Here is a 21,420-nt window from a genome sequence, read left to right as displayed (position 1 = left end):
TCGATTTTTGACACAACAATCTTAAAAATGTTATAACTTCAAACAATATTTATAATAAAAACAATAGTTATAATAAAATAAACAATAATAACTTTAAACAATATTTTGAGCCTGTTGGAGGTTTACCAAAAAATAAGAGCAAAGACAAAATTTGTATTTTGAAGCATAGAATCTAAATCTGCACTAAAAAATGATTTTAATTAAAAAAAAATTATTTTGGATTTTGTTGGATCCAAAACAAATTCCCAATGCAAAATCTAATAAAATGATCTAGTAACCCCCATTGAATCTTACAACTTTTGTTTGAAACATTTTTCTCTAAAATGCTTTGTTTAATAGATATTTGAGGTTGTCATTTAAAATGAGACACTCTGTGTAAACGATAAAATTTACTATGTAGTATAAAGCTATATCTATGTATTTTAAAAATACATATTTACTAGGCACTCCATCGATGTCGTCGTAATTTGAGGGTGCTTGAGAGGTGAGACCATGCTTCATAGCACCTTTCAATAAGGTCGCACCATCAAGCGGTACCCCATCCAAATCTTCAGCACCATCCCCATCAACATCAGATAATGGCGCACCATCGATATCTTCATCATTTTCAGGCTCAGGTTCATCCATCTTAGAGAGAGGAATTATTAGAAAGTGTATATTATGTCTATTTTTCCTAATATTAATAAATTAATTATAAATTATTTTAATTATTAGTAAATTATATAATAATATTCATATAAATTAAATATTAATAAATTAAATAGGATATTAATAAATTAAAAGAATATTAATAAATTAAACTAATAAATTAAGCCGGCAAGCGAAAGACTCGGATTCGATTCTCGATTCAGCCGACTTTTTCGGACCGATATATTTTTTTCGTCTACATCACTCCAAGGGGGTAAAAGGGAACTTAAGAATTAATATCTCAAATATGAGATTATTCCTAAATAAGTCTTAGCAATGGCTAAGCAAAATTCGTGCCTCGTGCACATTTATAAGACAGCGAAAAATTTAATTTTCGCAGTCTTCACGCATTTACATCTGCGGTTGGCTCTCATAGTTAATCTTATTTCTAATTAATAAATTAAATAATAAATTAATATCCTATTAATTAATAGGATATTATTAAATTACCATACCATTAAACACCATAAATTAAAAAGAATTACCAAAACAAGTCCCAAAAATGTATTTTGTAATTTAACAAGAAAATCTCTTGGATACACAGTCCAATCTTCCCATGCCCTAAACATTCGCATAACGCGAACTTTGAATCCTTCCGCTTTCAGTTTACTATCAAACTGTTTGTATGCTTGATGAACTTCGCTAAAGATATCCAGAAGACGTGTCTCAAATCTGTAAAATAAATATCAATATTATACATCAATATTATGCATCTTTTTTCTATTTTTTTTCTTTCTTTTTTTTTTAAGAAAAAAATTACATACGCTTTTCTATAAATAGTGGCATTAGTCACTTTGACTCCACAATTATGTAATATGTCAGATATCAAGTATAATCTTGCAATTTTCTTATTCACAGGAGTCTGGAGTATTGACAATGATTCTGAAATACAATCGCAAATTTCTTCTGCTGCTTCTGCATGTTCTATACAAAATACCATTGCTTCTGCAACTTTTATTCGTTCAGGTGATATGTTTCTCAATAAATCTTCCAAACGATCTCGTTGACTACAAAAACGTGGAAAATATTTTTAAAAATTTACATATACGTTCCTCAAATCACAAATTTGTTTATAAAAAAAGATTCTTGAATTGATGTTTAAGGCTTTTGTGGTGTATATCAATATTAGAATTAGTTTTCGGGTTTAAGCTGCATATACTTTTTTGATTCTAACGTTTCATGAACATTTCAGTTCACTTCATCAGAGCCTCTTTAATCTAATAAAGGAACAATCTGATCTAATAAATTGATCTACTTTTTCGTGTCGATTTTCTAAGTCAAACGTTAAGCAATTAATTCGAAACTGAATATCTAGAGAGCAATTAAAGAAACTTTTAAAGACCAAAATAATAGCAGCGACTAATTGCGTTAATGTACTTTACTCTTGTAGAAAAGTTAGCACCGCCACCTTTTCGGACCAATTTTCTAAGTCAAATGTTGAGCAATTAAATAATAGATTTGTATTCTTCGCCAGAGAGAATTTAAAAAATAATAAGGAAATTAATGATTAGTTCGACCATACTGGCTCTTATTAATATTATTCGTCTTTATTAGATATAAAGTACACTACGTTTTGACCTTAAATTTAGATCCTTTTCAAGTGTTAAAACAATTCTAATAAGCCACATTAAGATATAGAGATATAAATTATGATATGTTAAGCGCTGTGAACTTTAACATGTGATCTTTAACTGAGTGATCAGTAGTTGACAGAATGTCTTAGCGACATGTTAAAGTTCACAGCGCTTAACATATCATAATTTATATCTCTATATCTTAATGTGGCTTATTAGAATTGTTTTAACACTTGAAAAGGACCTAAATTTGAACAAATAAGTTAATACTGCATATCTATAAAGCAATTAATTGAAGAACCTCTTTGAGATCAAAATAATAACAGCAACTAATTGCATTAATGTACACTCTTATAGCATGTCATGTTGATACATAATTAAAAATTAAAAATTTTTTTAATTTCTTTGCAGTATCTTAGAGCAATTAATTAGCAATTAATTATAATGTATTTGTTTTTTTTTTATTTTTGACTCGCTATAAATGTTTTCTGGAAGTTGGGGTATTAGCTTAACTCAAGCCAGCACCCCCATCTTTGATTTGAGTTTCCTGCTAATGGATAAAAAAAATTCACGCTTAAGGCAATAAATTAGCAACAAATTAGCACTTAATTATGCACTATATCCAAGCCCGATTTTTCGTAGTGGGGGTGCCAGGTTAATGAGGGTATTTATCTTCCTAGAAAATATAGGGAATTTTTAGGAATTCAAAAGTATCCTAACAACCTCAACAGAGATAATGGAAAAATCTAGTTCAATTTGGCATTCATATTCCCAATTTCTTAAAAAAGGCCTCCACCAACATATCCCTTTTCCAACTATTCACTATAAAAAAGAAGACTCAACAAGGAACAGTTCAATATCAATTCTTCCTATCTGATAAAGTGAGCTGAAATGTTCATAAAACATTTGGAATAAAACAAAAAATCTACGTGATTTAAACTCGAAAACCAATTCTAAGATTCTCAAATTTTTATCTTGTGATATATGTGTCTTGTTATTCTATAAATAAATTTTATTGTTCTAATTAAATACCTGTTTGAAAGGCTACCCCTCCTAGGTTCCTGCCTCTCTTCCATTTCTATCAATTCGTCCGGCATACCTTGCGTCCAAGGATTGATTGGCGGTGGTCTCCATACACTTCCACCTTTGAACATTCTAAAATCTTCCGTGTGCCATTCCTTTTGTCCATCTCCTTGTAGAATGGAATATAGTTTCCAACGATAATAAGTATGCGCAGGAGAATAATTCTCAAACAAAAATCTAAAATTGAAGAAAGTTAATAGTATGTATGTGTGTGGTAAAAGAATACATCATATGTGTACAAATAAAATGTATACCTGAACATTGGATTAGTTAATTCTCTGTTCATAATCATTGCCTCAAACATTGGTCCTTCTCGAATTACAAATTCCACCATTCTATGTATTAACATAACTAAATTTCTGTAATGCATAGTTCAATTTAGTACGCATCATTTTATATCAATTCTTATTGACATAAAATATATCATATTAAGATATAAATGTGTCTCATCATATTATTTGAATCAATAAATACCTTTCCGTTGGTATAACCACTTTGACGACAGCATTCTGCAAAATCTGATAATCCGCCATATAACAGTGCAGTATAACAGTGATAGATAACATATTCCAATCCAGATGCCAAAATATATATCCCAAGATTAGTTGTTAATATAATCAACAAGGAATTTAAATTCACAAACACACACATACACACATGTGCACATATTTTGTTTTCTCAAAACCATAAATTAAAAATGTTACATATAGTTTATTTCTGTTTTATCACATTGGCATATTTTTATAAGTAAACTATTAATTTTTGCTCCATAAAAAATTTACACAATTTTAAGACTTTTTCATAAAAACTTTTATATATATATATATGTTTATAAAAGTCTTTATGAAAAAATCTTAAAATTGTGGTAAATTTTATGTAATCTACATATATATATGTTATATATAATTCATAAGTTCATAAAAATTCTTAATATAATAAAAGAACAGAAATTAATAGAAGAATATCAAGTCGTTTTATTTTTTTTTTTTTTTAATAGATCATAGAAATAATTTTACCTTTTCAAAGCTTTCCTTTTCCTGCGGTTCCACGCTCTGCATATTGCGGATACGTGGGATCTGAGATTATGTTTCAAAAATGATTATACAATTTCAATAAGATAAATAAACACGTTTTTATCACAATATATCATTGTGAATTATCATCTTGAAGTATCATTTTATTGACTACTTGGAAAAAATAAAACGAGCAGTGATAGTAATAGTTATAGTAGCTGATATAGTTGCAAATTACATATTTTTTTATAAAGCAACTGTACATTTTTTTCACGCCAATCTATTTCTCTCATTTTTCTGTATAAAAGTATTGAGATAAGATAATTGAAAAATGAATATTTTACATGATATATATATATATATATATCATGTAAAATATTCATTTTATATATATATATATATATATATATATATATATATATTATAGTTTATGCAAAATTACGTCAAATTAAAATACAAAACATTTTGTATAAACTATTCACTTTTTCGTCATTAACTTAAATAATATTCTTACTTAAAATAAATAATTCTTATTTAAAATAATTATTATTAATATGTAATTAATATGTGATAAAAAAGAAAACAAAACGATTAATAGTTTAAAAATGTAATTCTTCTCAAATAATATTTGGTAAGAAGAAAACAAAATCAATTATAATATATAATTTTGTGTTTCTCAAATGCTTTATTTCATGTACCTTGTGTCTGTCCCGACGATGAGGTTGAGCATTAAATGGAAGACCAGATGGAGGCGGCGGCTGTGTGATCTCCATCAAAGCAGGTGGAATATAAATAGGATAAGGCGGAATTGGTACGCTTTTTCCCCAGCCTAACTTCATCTCGTATTGCATTATATCGCGACCTAAAATATGGCATAGTTTAATATGTATTTAATATCGCAACTATAAATTATCATCATAATGCAAATAATAGTTAAGGCTCCTGGTTGCTCGCCGACCATGTTGGAATTGTGACGTCAGAGATTATTTTATTTATTGACTATCAAGAGAAAAGAATAATTTTCGAGGTATTTTAAAAGTGTGCTAAAGCCATCAGAAATAGTGTTTCAAAATATCTTTTCATTTAAAAATGGTATCTAAGAATTTTCAGCATGTGCTTTCTCGCCTCTGATGTTACAATCTGAGATAATCGCGGCGAAGAGCCTTAAAATTTAATAACATAAATAAAAAAGTATAAGGTAATTCTTGTATATGAAATAATTTTTTTTTATATATGAAATATTTTTAAGAAATATTCTTATCATATTCTTACCATTAAGATTTTTCAATGCACGTTCTCCATCCTTACGACTCATGAACGCGACAAAACCACAATTTCTTTGTCTGGCTTTTTCTTCGTCACTGCGTGGCCACATTATTTTTATACTAGCTAATGGACCATATTTGCCAAATATTTCCATCAGTTGCTGTTCTGTGATCTGTGGAAACAGAATAGGGAAATTGTTATACATCAAATATTAACATTGATACTTAATCAATTAGTAAAATAATTTTACCTTTGGATTCAAATTTCCTAAGTACAAGTTTGTGGTATTTGGATCACCATTATCAAATGAGCCATCTATAAAAAAAAAAAAAAAAAATGAAAATTCCTCAACATTTCTTATAATTAATGAGATAGGGAAAGATGGTGAGGAAAATGATAAGGAAGGACAATACCCTCATATATCAGGGCTAAGAGACGGGGATCATCAATGAAGTTATGCAGATTAGCCTTTCGCGGATCCGGAAATGAGGACTTACTACCTACTAAAGTTACAAGTACACTACAGATTTAAATAGTATTACTATAAAAATATATCATATTTCATTACAAGATCAACTTCTAAAACAAAATTGGGGCAAATTACATTATCAAATCGAAGTAAAATTCGAAATATTTTATAATACATTCATATATATTATGTGTATGTATGTGTCTATATATATGTATATACAAAATACCTTCTACACATTTTAAAGCAGCCAACATTGGATCTTCAGATTGTGCAGATATTACAGTTTTTACTACACCCTTATATTTATGTCTTTCTTCACGCTCCTCTTGAATCATCTTCAGCTCCTCTTTAAATAATTCAAGATTACTTTTCTTTTTTTCTCCTTCTTTTTTTTTCTTGCCTAATCTATCTAATTTTCGTTCATTTGTTCCAAGCAATCTTGCATATTCTTGAGCTTGTTCCGCTGATGACCTGGTGTCAACCAGTTCTGAGATTTTTGATTGTGGTTTATAGAGCTTTCCCTTTTCTCTCGTGTCTTCCTCTTGAAAAAATATAATATAATATGAAATAAAACATACTTTGTCAACAAAATTTCTGAAAATTTAAGAAATAAGATAAAAAATGGTAATAAGTGTAGTAGATAAAGATGTGTACATTTTATTGTAAATTATAAAATCTCATTGATATGAATAGTATATAATTTCCTTTTTTTTTTGGGTCATCTTCAGCACAATTAAAAAGTAAATTAAAATATCGCTATATACATTCTCAGTCAAAAAGATAAAATTAGCTGATTGCTATAGATGTATTATTGTCCTTTTAAATATTGATTGCTTATCATTGTGATATATCTTTCTATACTTTAAATTCAAATTAATGTTGTGAATATTATTTATTACAAATACATATTACATTAATATTATTGTCCTTTTTAAACATTTTAACAGGTTTCATGGATATAATTTGATATCTTTATTTGAATTTCTAATAAATTTTCTTCAATTTTAAATATTTTAAAATAAAGTTTCTATTACAGATTTTTTTAGTAACAGAAAGATTGTGCAGGAATCAATTGTAAATTAAAGTTTATCATATCAATTCCAGTTATAGTGAAAAAATTATAGTTGCTAACTGTTAATATCAGACTAAGATTTCTGACATTATTCAAGCATTAGAAATAATTATTTATGAATGCATGAACTTTATACTTACGTCTTTTACCTGCATCGTACGTTCCTGCTTTTACCCATACCTTACTAGCTGTTTTACTTGGAGTTTCTTGAAAAGTTGCCACAAATTCTTCAAATGCCTATACACGAGTAATTATTTATTTATAGGATAGCCAAATTGGATAAAATATCAATAAAAATTAATAACAATATTAGCAACATTATTTACCTGAGCCGCAGCTTGTTCCTGCTCTTTCTTACGTTGCTCCTCTAGTTCTTTCTTACTTAACGGCCGTTTACCCATCGTACCGATGGAGAAAGCCTTAAGTTTCTGTTCCGCGATTTGCTACAAAGTGTAAATTAAAAACTCATAATATTAATTATAAGTAATTATACTTAATAAAGATCTAGCAAAGTTATACGTACTACCTTCATCATAGCCTTATCCGCCATTTTCAAGGATGTGACTTAACCTAAAAAAAAAACAAATACAAGTATAATTTACACTATAATATATAATTTGAACACCATTAAAATTTAAACATACACGATATATGTTTATGTAATAGAAGAAACCAATAAAGATCAATCTCATTCAAAAAACAATTCGACAGAAAGATACATTTGCCGAAAACAGTAAGATGCACAAACTCTTGTTGAAATTTTTTTTTTTTTACAAAGTACAAAACTTTGTTGCAACGTTTAAACAACAAAATTTGTATATTCTATTTATAGACAAAAGGGACAATATGTAGAGAATTTCGAAACATCTAAAATAATTCAAGAGAGTCCTGCCATAGTTCAATCAGTTACAACAGTCAAGCGTCGGCATCTTGACATTCGATTCGCGGAGTCACGTGACCATCCTGCCATATTCCTGATTAAATAAAGCGCCAAATTTCGAATGTACGTGTCGTAAAATTAATTAAATGTAAGTTAAAATATAAAAGTTGCCCGGAAAGTGAAAGACGCGGGTTCGATTCCCGCTTCAGCGACTTTTCGGACCTATATTTTTTGCGCGCCTATTTCTCCATATGTAAGTTTCGAGATTAATTTATATATGAAACTTAGTGATCTCAAACCAAGAGATACAATTCCGAATATTTAATTTCTCGTGCTTTGGCTCTGTTGGCCAATTTTAAAAAACATCATATTTATATTCTTAAAATATAAAAGTATAAAGTTTTAAAATATTTATTTAAAGTAAAATATTAATATTTTAAATTAAACACACATATACAGAGTGTCCTATTTTAATTTATTGTTAGATACTCAAATATCTCGAAAAATATAAAGAATACGGAAAAACATTTCGAATAAAAGTTGTTTAACTGGAAGGGGGACATAAGATGGAGCCATTGATTTGACCTTCAAGTCATTTGAAGGTCACATAAAGGTCAACTTCAATTTTTTTAATGGAACTATTTATATTTTTCATTACCCGGGAAAAAATGTTTCATATATAATTAGACAAAATTGGTTATATTTAATTATACAAAATTATATATTAAATATTTGTCCATATAAATATATATTATTATATATATAAATATAAATAAATATACGACCTTATTATATATATATATAAATATATATAAATATATATAAATAAATATATATAAATATATATATATATATATTATATATATATTATATATATATATATATATATATATAAATATACGACCTTGAATAGCGTTGTCAAGGTCACGTAAAAATCACCTTCAATTTTTTAAACGGAATCCCCTACTTTTCATTATATATTTTTGTAGCCGATGTCAAGAGCTTTCTAAAACACTATAATAAAACATTTTTTCATTAAATACTTTTTGAATTATAAAGGTTTAAAGTTTACAATTTTTTTACATAAAATGTATTATAAAATATCGTGCAAAATATTTAGTTTTCGGTAATCATACCTTAATACTTTTATTCACGGAATAATGAGACCAATCGATTAATGTAAAGAAAACACATAATTGGTTTTAAAAAAATATGTTGCAAATTACATACACCCTTTTTAAAGCAACTATGTGTTTTCTTTACACCAATTGATTCGTCTCATTATTACATGCATAAAAGTATTAAGATATGATTACCAAAAACTAAATATTTATTTGCACAATATTTTTACACGTTATTAAAAAAATTGTTAACTTCAAATTTTTATAACTCAAAAAGTACTTAATAAAACATTTTTTTATTATAGTGTTTTGGAAAGCTCTCGACATCAGCTACAAAAATATGTAATAAAAAATAGGAGATTCCATTTAAGAAATTGAAGATAATCTTTACGTGATCTTGACAACGTTATATTCAAGGTCGTACTGATATTACTATGTAATGCGTTACTCGAAACCCTACAACTTTAGTAGGAAACATTTTTGTCTGTCGTTTTTGAAATATTCGGTTGGCATGGGTGGTCTGATACACCCTATATATTATTATACAAAATAAAATAATATGCTCCCAAACGGGAGCTCACCCATCTAAATATTAATCAAGTATTGCTTTAACTTCAGTGATCAGACGAGAATTTTTAATAGTTTTCTATCGTTTTTCTTCTCAATAGTTGAATAGATAAAAAATTTTTTTTTAATACTGTATCTCACAATCAATCTTTAAAAAATTGGAAGAAGAAAAAGATAAACTCTAATGCAATTAGTTCAACTATAAAAAACAGACCATGCAATTATATATTATTATAATATATGTATAATATATATATATATATATATATATATATATATATATATTGTATATATAGTGTTAAAGTTAAGAATAATTTAATAATAAAATAATTTAAAGTTTTTAAAATAATTCCGAGAGAGAGAGAGAGAGAATTTCAATTTAGATAGTATTAATTAATTTCAAATAGTATATATGTCAATTCCAGATAGTATAAAATGATTCAAGATATTTTCTTTACTTATACAGGGTGTCCCAAACTTACCGCATCACACGTTAATGGGAGATTCCTGAGGCGATTTGGAGACGATTTTTCCTCAGCGAAAATGTCGAGAAAAGTCATCATTTTTTTAATGTTCCCAATTTTTGAAATTATATATCTTTGTAATTAAGCCTTAAATTAAAATTCTATTAAAGTAAACTTTACCTGAAATTAACTAAAAAATGTAGTTATGTTAATAATTTATTTTTACAAGGCTTAGTTTACAAAAAGGCTTTTATTTTTAATCATTTTTAACTCAAAAATTATTGGTGCCTGGACATTTTCGTTGAGGAAAACTCGTCTCCAAATCGCCTCAGGAATCTCCCATTAACGTGTGATACGGTAGGTCTGGGACACCCTGTATAAATCTCGAAATAATTTCTTCAGGCATTCCCCAACTCTCAAGTAATTGTTCTATCATTTTATACAGATATTTGCTGCACGCACAAAGAATTAGATGTAAAGTTTTGCTGTATGTACTACAATGTACAGAGCACGGGTTGTTATAAACATAAACAAATGACATTCTCCGTCATAAAGACAGAATTAATAAATTAATAACTCACTTCATCAAATATTCAATCAAAATAAATTATCATTTTATTTTGATTAAAACTTTAACCATCTCACTAAAATAATTAGTGAAATGATTTATATAGGGTTTTCTGTCTCCCTTTCCAAAAATCAAAGATAGATAAAAAACGTAGCCTAATAAACATAGTGTCATAAATGTTTATCAATTACGCATTTTTAAAAAATAATAAATAATAATATATATATCGGTCATTCCACGTAAATTGGCCACCCCCTCCCCCACCCCCGCCCAAAATTGTATTGAAGTAAATTTAACTTTCAAGGTACCAAAATTTAGCTTGAAGCATCTAGTTTTTTATGCCGTGTGGCGATTTTGAAAAATGTTAAATAATGACCTTGGTTTTGTCAGTTATATAAAAAATGATATGTATTTTCTTATTCAATTCTTTATTATATCCTTTTACAAATGAAGTACAAAAATCATTTTCAATGTAATTTGATCCGCTGAATCCAAATCTGAAATCAGAAAAATAAAATTTCTATTTTTTGCAAATAAATAATTAATTATTGATACTTACTTTCAAAAAATAAAATTAATGTTATTATTTGTAAAAATGCTTTTTTCTCTTTTTACTACGACATTTCTGTGTGCTAGAATATTAACTAATTATTGTATTCTCTGCATATTTGCACATTTGGCAGTATCAATTATATTTTTAATATTTTATGAAAAAACTTTCTGCGTTTATACCGGGTTAATGTTGTCTATAGATTATTTTTCAAAACCCACATTATTTTTTCTTTTCTAAATATTTTAGTTTTAAAAATTTTTAAATTTTCAGTCTTTTTAAGTTTTTAAATTTGTAAGTTTTTAATTTTAAAGTTTTTAAGTTTTCTAAATTAAATTTAAAAAAATTTTTATTATTTAAAATGTAAAATTTTGGGCTGAAAAATAATACAGATAATTCTGTATAAACGCAGAAAGCTTTTTCATAAAATATTAAAAATATTAATCAAATTCTTGATGTTGCCAATTAATAATTAAAAGGATAATAATTTTAACGACCAATACTGGCTAATAAATATTTAATAATCAATACAACGTTTCGACCATGGGTTTTGGTCCTTATCAAATGTACTACAAAAAAGTAATAAAAGTAAAAAAATAAAAATAAATTCATAGTAATGCGTAAAGCGATCTATGTGAACAACGTTAAACTTTACCTTAAAATTAAAAACCGTATACGTGTTATGCAAACGAAACTTCTTACTGTGATAATATAATAGTCGAGGACTACACAACCTTTAGTATATTATCATAAATATTACTCAAATTATCAATGTCTTTTTGTAGGTTGATTGTGTTATTACTTTTTTTTAATGAAAAACATTTCCGCTATTTCTTTTTTTTTTGTATGTTTTTTATTATGTAATATCGTCGGTGTTGCCCAGTCAAAATCGTGATTAAAATCTAATTTATGTTTACTAATAAGCGAATGATTAGACGTGTGCAATTTAATATTATTAAAATGTTCTTTAACTCGAGTACTTAAGAATCTCTTTGTTTGACCAATATAAGACGCCGTGTAATTTTTACAATCTATTTTGTACACTACATTAGTTTTCATATCATTCGTCACAATATCCTTACCACATTTAATCAAAGAATATAATTTTTTCGGTATAGTGTAGACCACATTAAAACCCATTGTACTAAGCGATCTACTTATGCATTTACTAATGTCTTCGACATAAGGCAATGGGATAATCGACTTAATATCGAATCTCTTTTTAATAATATTAATGTCGAGATTATATTTATGTCATTAACAATATTATAGCGTTCATTTAAAATATTGACTCTTTTATAAATAAAATGTTTAATGGTGTGCTTGGGAAAACAGTTATTTGTTAAAATTCTTTTAACCGTATAAATGACTTCTTTGTGAAATTCAACGTCAGACAGTAATATAGCATGATCAACTAAGTTATAAATCGTGTTAATTTTGTAATTAGAAAAGATGATTAGAATAAAAATTTATATATCTCTCAGAGTTAGTAGGTTTCCTATACCTTATTAGTCAATAATTTACCATTGCGTCTTATGACTGTCGTATTTAAAAAATTAATACACAAAGTTGACTCTGTTTCATGTGTGAATTTTAGCCGTTCATGATAACTGTTAAAAGTCCTTAAAATTATTGACTAATACGGTTTTTAATTTTAAAGTAAAGTTTAACGTTGTTTACATAGATCTTTACGCATTACTATAAACTTATTTTTACTTTTTTATTTTTATTACTTTTTTGTAGTACACTTGATAAGGACTAAAACCCATGGTCGAAACGTTGTGTTGATTATTAAATATTTATTAGCCAGTATTGGTCGTTAAAATTATTTATCCTATTAAAAATATTGTTGATACTGCTAAATATGCAATTGTGCAGAATTGATACTTATAGTTAATATTCTAGCACAGAAATGTCATAGGAAAAAGAGAAAAAAGTATTTTTAAAAATAATAACACTAATTTTATTTTTTAGAAGTAAATATCAATAACAACTAATTATTTATTTGCAAAAATATATATTTTAAAAAATAAATAATAAATAGAGGGCCAACTTAAATGAGCTAAATTTTAAAGGTGTTATAATGATCTATTTATTATCAAGTATATAAATTCTGACAAATTTAAACACGTATACGTTTCGACTGTACGACAGTCTTTATCAATGCATACAAAATTAAATACCGTGATCGTGCTATGGTGTTAACAATTATTAGGAAAACAGTTTGCATGTCAAAATTTTAACAAACCAATGATCAAAATCGCAATTACAAATTTCAATGAGACGATTACATATTGATTATTTCCGACATGAGTTATAAACTGTTGATGATTCGCATTAATCGTTAGAAGACGCATAAACGTGAACATCATACTTCTTTAGATTGTTAAATGTTGGAACGACCAATTTAATAGTCCAAGGCTGTAGATATTACATGTCACTTAGTCATTTAATAAAATATAATTAATCTATTAAAAAATTGTGGTCACTTACATGTGTGTCAAAATGCTAGTAGTATAGTAACAGGTATGGCACGTCAAAACAAACCCTCACCACCGGCCCCTCGTTCCACTATAGACGCTTTAATATCTGGATTGCGCGTTACACAAAAACGGATGTCTTTTTCTTTTAAGACATTTTGTACAGAACGGGCGATAAATTCTTTGCCTTTGTTGGTCTGTAAGTGAACAGGTAGTCGACCTTCGTTTCTCGAAAATATTTGTTGAAAGGCCTTTATTACGCAGGCGGCTGTTTTGTCACGTAAAGGTTCTACCCAAACAAATTTACTAAGCACATCGATAACCGTTAGTAGATAAGTATAACCGTCATTATAGCTCTTGAGATTACGAAGATCGATCAAATCGGCTTCCCATAAATCATCGATATTTGCTACGTTATAATGTAAACGAGGAAATTTTCGTCGTACCGGTCGATGCAATGTGTACGCGTCCTGCGATTTAAGCCACTCGACGACTTTGTTACGTGTAAAATTCAGTTTAACGGCTCGCGATAAATTGTTCACCGCAGAGTAGTCTGCATAATACAAGGGGTCGTAATACAATTTTTCGAATTCCATCAATTGAGATTTATCCAATCGAGTAAGCCTCTTCTTCTCTTTGACGGAGAAACTACGTTACGCGCTAATGTTTTATCGTCGTCGCCTTCGTCGTCGACGGATATAAATTGCGTATCTCCTTCGGTTTCACTCACTTCGTCTAACTTGCGACTTTACGATTTTGAATGTGTGATCGGAGTGGAGGTTCCGCGAGGTAACGCGGAAGTAATATAGCGAGATCGTGCGCCTGCTTTTAATAACTTTTGATTTCCTATGAGATGCGGTGACGTACCTATGTCCTGTAGTAATCGAGCAAACTGATTTCTTTCGGTTGCTTCTACCGTTTTTCTCTCGCGTACGGCATCGCTTATAAGTTCCGCGATATTCGAACCCTCCACAATGTCACCGTCTATAGTTACGAGCCCTTGTCTACTCCAACTAATTTTAGATGATGGAGTATTAAGCAGATGTTTCAATAGCAAGCGTGCTTTACGACGATAACTTTTCGGAACACTATTAAGTATTTTTTGGATCATTTCCGCTGATTGAGTACGTTTTTTCTCGAAACTACTACTAGCGACGCTAATGTTACCGTCGCTGCTAATTAAAGTTTGCGTTTCCATAAGTTCATCGTCATCATCAATGTTATCATCCAGCTCTTTTGTGTCTTCGTTCTGCTCTCCATTGCGTTCACCGTTGGCGTGCACGTCTTTGCGTAAACGTTTTCTCGCAGCTCGAACAAACTGAAGATAACGCTGAAATACCTCCTTATACATTTTCCATCTTTCGTCCTCGCTGACTTGAGGCGTGAGATTCAGAATACGCCACATCTCTGCATCGTACCGCGACAAAGGAATTCCCGGGGTTCGCACGGAATTATTATTATCATTTTCCACATTCGATATTTCGGTAATTTTATTTGATGAATTATCGGTCGGCTTGTTAAAAAAAATTTCCGGTTGTCGCTGCAGTCTTTTGAGATTTTCCGACGAAATTAAAACCATTTTTTTTTGCTCTTTCCATTATTGAATCGTAAATATTTTACCTTTTTTCACGTTCGACGCAACAAATATACACAGAATAGCGTTTCTTTTTTAATCTCCAATGATCCGGGATAATATAGCTTCGAATATAGGAACAATAAGATAGGGTAAGAATCCGCCGCGTTGCACCAATAGTTCTCTCTTAACTTTCAAATCACCTTTTTTCGCAGCAATACGACGTAGGATCGATTTATGTTTAGCAAGTCGTTTCTTTTTACTACTTCCAAGCGGTACGTTACCTTTAAGAGTATTGAAAACGCACTCTTGAATACACTTTATGAGGTTATTATTGACGGTACGTAAAAACGTTGTTCTTTGATTTTTTTTTAGATAACATAAAGTTTTCAAAAGACTCGTGTTTCTTTTGCCGATAGATCGTCTAGCAATTTTTACGGCCCTGACGGATGAATTCTTCGACGACGATAATGCCGGTTGCGATTTTTTTTCTTTTTTTACCATCGCGCTGTAATTGCACGAGTGATAATCGTGTGTGAATAACGGAGTCTTTTATACGCCTCCCCCTCTATTGATCGATCTACGTGGAATGTACGCGTAATGCAGCTTATCGTTGGGAAAGATACATGTTCGAAATCGATATTCGTCTGGAGTCGATTGTTTTAAATTGAGCAATAAATACCCGTGAGGCTTCGAAGTAGTGTCGTAGTACGCTTCTTCCATAAACTTCGGATCGTCCGGATATACTTGACGTGCTAAATGCTGAATTTGCGCGCGATCGCGCGGATTTTTGAAAACTACTATGTAATTCGCAGAGATATGTCGCGTTGTCCGCGTCCCTGATAGAAGAGATTTTGCGAAATGAGAATAACACTGAGATTCTTATGATGGCTTCCTTTAGTAAACAGATCTACGATAACATTGCACGATGACGACTCTCTCATAAGATCGTCGATTATCACTAATTTCGGGGAGAGTGGATCGTGAGAATAATCTTCCGTGCGCGGTAAACCCTCGTGAAATTCGATTATATTTTTCTTCGAGATATCGGAACGTTATTTGCATATACGCTCTTTTTTCTCACGCTACTCTTCTCTTCTCTTTCATTTTCATCGCATTGCAGACGTTGATAGGCATCTTGCCACTCGGCGTAATAAAATAAAATTCTCTCTCGAGCATCGGACACGTCGGACAAATAACAAAGAAATGTTTTCACAAAAATCGTTTTTTCACATCCCGTAGGCCCGCAGACGATCGACATCCAAGGATGTTTCCAGCGCACATTCATTTCCTAAAATGAACGCGATATTCACCGTTTATGTACAATCTCATAAATAAAAGAAAATCTAATCCGGGACGTTCTTAAAACCAAAAAATTAACGTAAAGAGCGCCCGCGTATTTAAATTTTAATATTACTCATACTCATAGTATAGAATGAGTACGGAGGAAAAAGCTTATCCGCGCTCCGGGCGCCCAACCCGCGGCGGTCGCATGCTCGTGCCAGCGTACATCATGGATAGCGCCGATCAGCTGATGAGCGCCTGGTTAGCTCGCAACTACCGATCAGCTGATGAACGTTTGGTTAGCGCACCGCTACCGATCAGCTGACGAGCGCTACGTTGCGCTGCCCACGATCAGCTTTTAAACAAATGTTCTTGTTGGCGTGTATGTCTTGTGATAGTGGACGTATGTGAGTTTGGCACGGATATATTTGAATATATAAAAATCGTACGTAACAAGAATTTTTTAAAAATTAAATATTTTTATGTTAAAGTTTTTCAGACAAAAAATTTATATTAAAAATTTTGTTAAAAATTTAATATTTCACTAAATAAAATTTATTTTGCTTAAAAGGTTAATTATTATTATTATTAAAATAATAAATTAGTAAAAATTATAACGCTCTTATATATTGAAATAAAATTGTAAAATTAATGTCAGTACAGGCCAACTAAAGAGCATAAAATTATTCGGATGTTAATGAATATTATAAATTTTTATTTTAAAACCATCAAAACATAATAATACATTAAATCACAAACGTTTCGACTGTACGCAGTCTTCTTCAGTGGAGTCATATAATATTAGTCAATTATAAAATTTAAAAAAACATTTCGACAATGCTAACGATTGCAATTCTTACTGTTCATTATAATCATATATAAAATAATTTGGGTGATGCGAACGATTACAACTTTTGATGATGTGTAGCGTGTATGATTTGAGGTTGAATACATCTCTATATTGTTCTTGGATCATTTCCAGATGTTAATGCGGATTATTTCCAATGATGATTTTAAAGGTGGACAATTGGTGGAAGGTTGGCATTCCATCATTTGAAAGCGTGGAATTGTCTTAGTTTCCCTTAATAATTATACGTTTCTATATGCAATGACACACTTTTACTAGTTTACAAGATCAGTTGCAAAGACTGCAATGCAACATACGTGGGTCAGACAAAGAGACAATTACAGACAAGGATAAAAGAACATATGAATAACATCAAATTGGATTCAAAGAGACACTCTGTTATCTCTGAACATAGAATTAGGGAGCAGCATACATTTCATTGAAATAAAGTTAAAATTTTAGATCATGAAATAAATTTATTTACATAACTTTATTTCAATCAAATGTATGCTGCTCCCTAATTCTATGTTCAGAGATAACCATTACCGTTTCGCCTATTTGAAGTTCGACATTTCGACTGCAGTTTTTCGCAATGACCTGAGCTAATTGTTTATCGGAAACACTATTAACGTCTGGCTTTAGTAAGTCAAAACGCGTCCTCAATTCTCGCTTATAAACCATATACGCCGGCGTTCTCCCCGTCGTACAATGCTCCGACGTCCTATAATCAAATAAAAATAAGTTCACCGCATAATCTAACGGTTTACCGCTCTTCACTATCTTGTCCACTTTATCTTTAAAAGTCTCTACAAAATTTTCTGCTGCCCCGTTCGTTGTAGGGTGGTGCGGCGCAGTGAAGCTGTGTTTAATGCCGTTTCTATTTACAAAGTCTCGAAACTCGTTACTCGTATATTGAGTCCCGTTGTCTGTGACAAGATGTCTCGGTAAACCATGCCTACCGAGTATTTTCTTAAACTCCTCGATAGCTTTTGGAGCTTGCGTGCACCTGTGCATGTCAATTATTTCAGGCCACTTTGAGTACGCGTCTACAATTACCATGAACATGTGTCCGTGGAATGGACCTAAAAAGTCTGCGTGAATTCTGCTCCAAAACCTATCGGGGTAGGGCCAAGGTGTCAAAGGTACACTCGCAGGTATTTTTCTCTCTCTCTCACACATACTGTACACGCCGCAACCATGTTCTCAATTTCGCTATCAATGTTCGACCACCATACATATGATCTCGCGATCATCTTTATTTTCACTATTCCGAAGTGTGATGCGTGGAGTTCTCGAAGGACGCTTTCCCTAAACTTCTCTGGAATCACAACTCTATAACCCCACAGTACACACCCTTTGTCCACCGACAACTCTTCTCGTTTTGCATACAAATTTCTCTCTTCCCCGCTTAACTCATCTGCTTTTGGCCACCCGTTTCTTACGTATCGGATAACTCTGCTTAACGTTTTATCGCTTTTACTCTTTTTCGCAATCTCTCCCGTATTCAAAATTTCGCTTTCTTCTATGTAATTTATCGCAGAAAATTCTTTATTGAAAATTGGAGTCGCGTCATCGATAGGGAGTCTTGATAATGCGTCACAATTGCTGTTCTTTCCTGATTTAATGTACTCGATTGTGTATGAAAATCTCGAAAAAAAAAATGCCCATCGCTGCAGTCTACTAGCCACTGTAAGTGGAATTTCTTGTTTTGGGCCGAAAATATGAGTCAACGGTTTGTGATCAGTTCGTAAAATTATCTGTTTACCGAAAATGTAATTGTAGAATTTTTTAAAACCGAATACTATCGCACTAGCCTCCTTATCGATTATCGCTCTATTTAATTCTGACTCCGGAATCATTTTTGATGCGAACGCTATCGGTCTCTCCGTTTTATCTTTATACCGGTGTGATAGTATCGCTGCTATTCCGTATGCCGATGCATCGCATGCTAAGACTAACTCTTCCTCAGGATCAAAATGAGCTAAAACTCTCGAGGACGCTAATTCTGTTTTTATCCATTCGAAAGCCGATGCGCATTCTTTACTCCATTTAAATTCGCCTTGTTTAGCGCATTCGTACAGCGGTTTTAGCCTTTCGGCTCTATCTGGTATAAATCTTGCATAATATGTTATTAATCCTATGAACGAGTTTAATTGTTTCTTGTTTTTCGGTGTCGGTGCGTGAATCATTGCCTTGCCTTTTGTTTCCGCTTTGTGGAGTCCATTCTTATCAATTACGAATTTTAAAATGTCGAGTCGATCTTTGAAAAAATCGCATTTGTTTATGTTTATTTTGAACCCGGCTTCTTCCAATCACGTAAATACCGTATTGAGAGCTTGCCAGTGTTTTTTGTCGTTACTACCGGTGCAAAATATATTGTCGAGGTACGGTATCACGCCTTCGATACCCGCTAAGCATTGTTCTATTTTCCGTTGGAAGTCTCCCGGCCCTGACGCGATGCCTTCTGTCATTTTTGTATATTTGTACAATCTTTTATGTGTAATTATTGTGAGGTAATCTTGACTTTTCTCGTCTACCGGAATCTGCATATACGCGTGCTGTAAATCTATTTGTGAAAATTTCTCGCCATTCTGCAATGCTAAGAAGATTTCATCTATTAATGGTAACGGATGCCGGTCCATTACTAAACAAGGGTTCACCGTGAGCTTGAAATTTCCACAAATCCTTACTGTCCCGTTCGATTTGATTACCGGTACGATTGGAGTCGCCCAATCGCTAACGTCTACTTTTTTTAAATGACCTAATGCCTCCAATCTATTTATTTCGTTTTCGACTTTTTTGTCAATGCAAAAGGTAAGTGTCTTGCCTTAAACGCTTTTGATTGTGAATTCTCTCGTAGTACTAATTTTAAAACATCTTTATTATATAGTCCCGTTCCCGAATAATTTTGGAAACTTACTTGGAAATTCTTTAATAACGTTACTCAAATCTATTTTATGGCAGCTCAACGTATCGCTTACTAATTCGTTTAAAGGTAATGGCCATAGTGCTAATGCTTGTAGCCATTGTCTTCCAATTAATGTTGGTCCCGATCCCTTCATTATTATCATTTTTAATGTTGCCTTTCGCCTACCTAATTGCACCTCTAATCCCGTCGTAATACCGACATGTTCGAATGGAACTTTACCGTATGCTTTCAGGGGCGTATTCAGCGTTTCAATTTGTATACTCGGAAAATATCTCTTTTTTGTTTCTTCCGACATTATTGTTACATATGTTCCCGTATCTATTTCCATCTTTACATTAATTCCATTTACAATAATATTTATGTACATCGGTTCCGCGGTCTTACAATCGTTTATGATGTTTACATTACCGACTCTTATCCGATTATTACCGATGTCGTTTTCTTCTTGTCAGATGAAGTCTGCTGAAGACTCTTCTCCCTTCTCAGTTTCCTGGGTTGACACTTGAAGATGTTGAATCTCCGATTTCTTTGATCTGCACATTACTGTGAGGTGTCCCTTCCTGTGGCAGGCTTTGCATGTTTGGTATCGTTGAAAACAATCTCTGGCCATGTGATTGTCTTTTCCACAGCAATAACATACGATTGTTTGTTGATAAGTGTTTGAGCTGTCGTCCGTAACTTTTTTTCTTGATGCACCTCTAGTGTACTGTTTGTTACCTCGCCAAGATTCTTGTGTGCTTCTGTAAGAACGTTGTTGTGGCTGCTGTGTTCATTGTACCGAACTTGTGGTTGGCATCGCTGCCGTATTTAATTTATCAGTCGCCGTCGCGTCCTGTTCTGTCGTTTCCATTTGTGTCGCAATTTTATATGCTGTATCGTACGTCAAGTTTTCTTCTCGAAATAGAGCTTTCTTCGTCGCATGATCCTTGAGGCCACACACGATTTGATCTCGTACCGCATTATTTACATCCGGAAAGTTGCAATATAGTG

General features: G+C 31.2%; 1 protein-coding gene across 3 annotated transcripts in view; it reads right to left on the bottom strand.

Moving 5' to 3' along the window:
• The window catches only part of LOC114936780 (U2 snRNP-associated SURP motif-containing protein), a 12,919-nt gene extending 4,810 nt beyond the window's left edge, over positions 1–8,109 (bottom strand). The window contains exons 1-15 of one of the 3 annotated variants that reach the window (XM_029310094.2): positions 7,812–8,109; positions 7,691–7,737; positions 7,494–7,610; positions 7,308–7,404; positions 6,322–6,636; positions 5,874–5,938; positions 5,630–5,795; positions 5,056–5,219; positions 4,361–4,420; positions 3,819–3,862; positions 3,599–3,703; positions 3,294–3,521; positions 1,452–1,694; positions 1,173–1,359; positions 441–627 (exon numbers count right to left, since the gene is read on the bottom strand). In XM_029310094.2, coding sequence (XP_029165927.1) covers positions 441–627; positions 1,173–1,359; positions 1,452–1,694; positions 3,294–3,521; positions 3,599–3,703; positions 3,819–3,862; positions 4,361–4,420; positions 5,056–5,219; positions 5,630–5,795; positions 5,874–5,938; positions 6,322–6,636; positions 7,308–7,404; positions 7,494–7,610; positions 7,691–7,717 — 2,005 coding nt within the window. In that variant the 5' untranslated portion in view covers positions 7,718–7,737; positions 7,812–8,109. The remainder of the gene's footprint in view (positions 1–440; positions 628–1,172; positions 1,360–1,451; positions 1,695–3,293; positions 3,522–3,598; positions 3,704–3,818; positions 3,863–4,360; positions 4,421–5,055; positions 5,220–5,629; positions 5,796–5,873; positions 5,939–6,321; positions 6,637–7,307; positions 7,405–7,493; positions 7,611–7,690; positions 7,738–7,811) is intronic. The other 2 variants (XM_029310095.2, XM_029310096.2) reach the window with 2 other exon arrangements.
• Between the last annotated feature and the right edge of the window lie 13,311 nt (positions 8,110–21,420).

Source organism: Nylanderia fulva, unplaced genomic scaffold (assembly GCF_048542155.1).
Source record: "Nylanderia fulva isolate GAGA-0341 unplaced genomic scaffold, ASM4854215v1 Scaffold117, whole genome shotgun sequence".
Taxonomy (NCBI): domain Eukaryota; kingdom Metazoa; phylum Arthropoda; class Insecta; order Hymenoptera; family Formicidae; genus Nylanderia; species Nylanderia fulva.
Note: the sequence above shows the minus strand (reverse complement) of the source record. Positions and strands in the feature narration are given on the sequence as shown.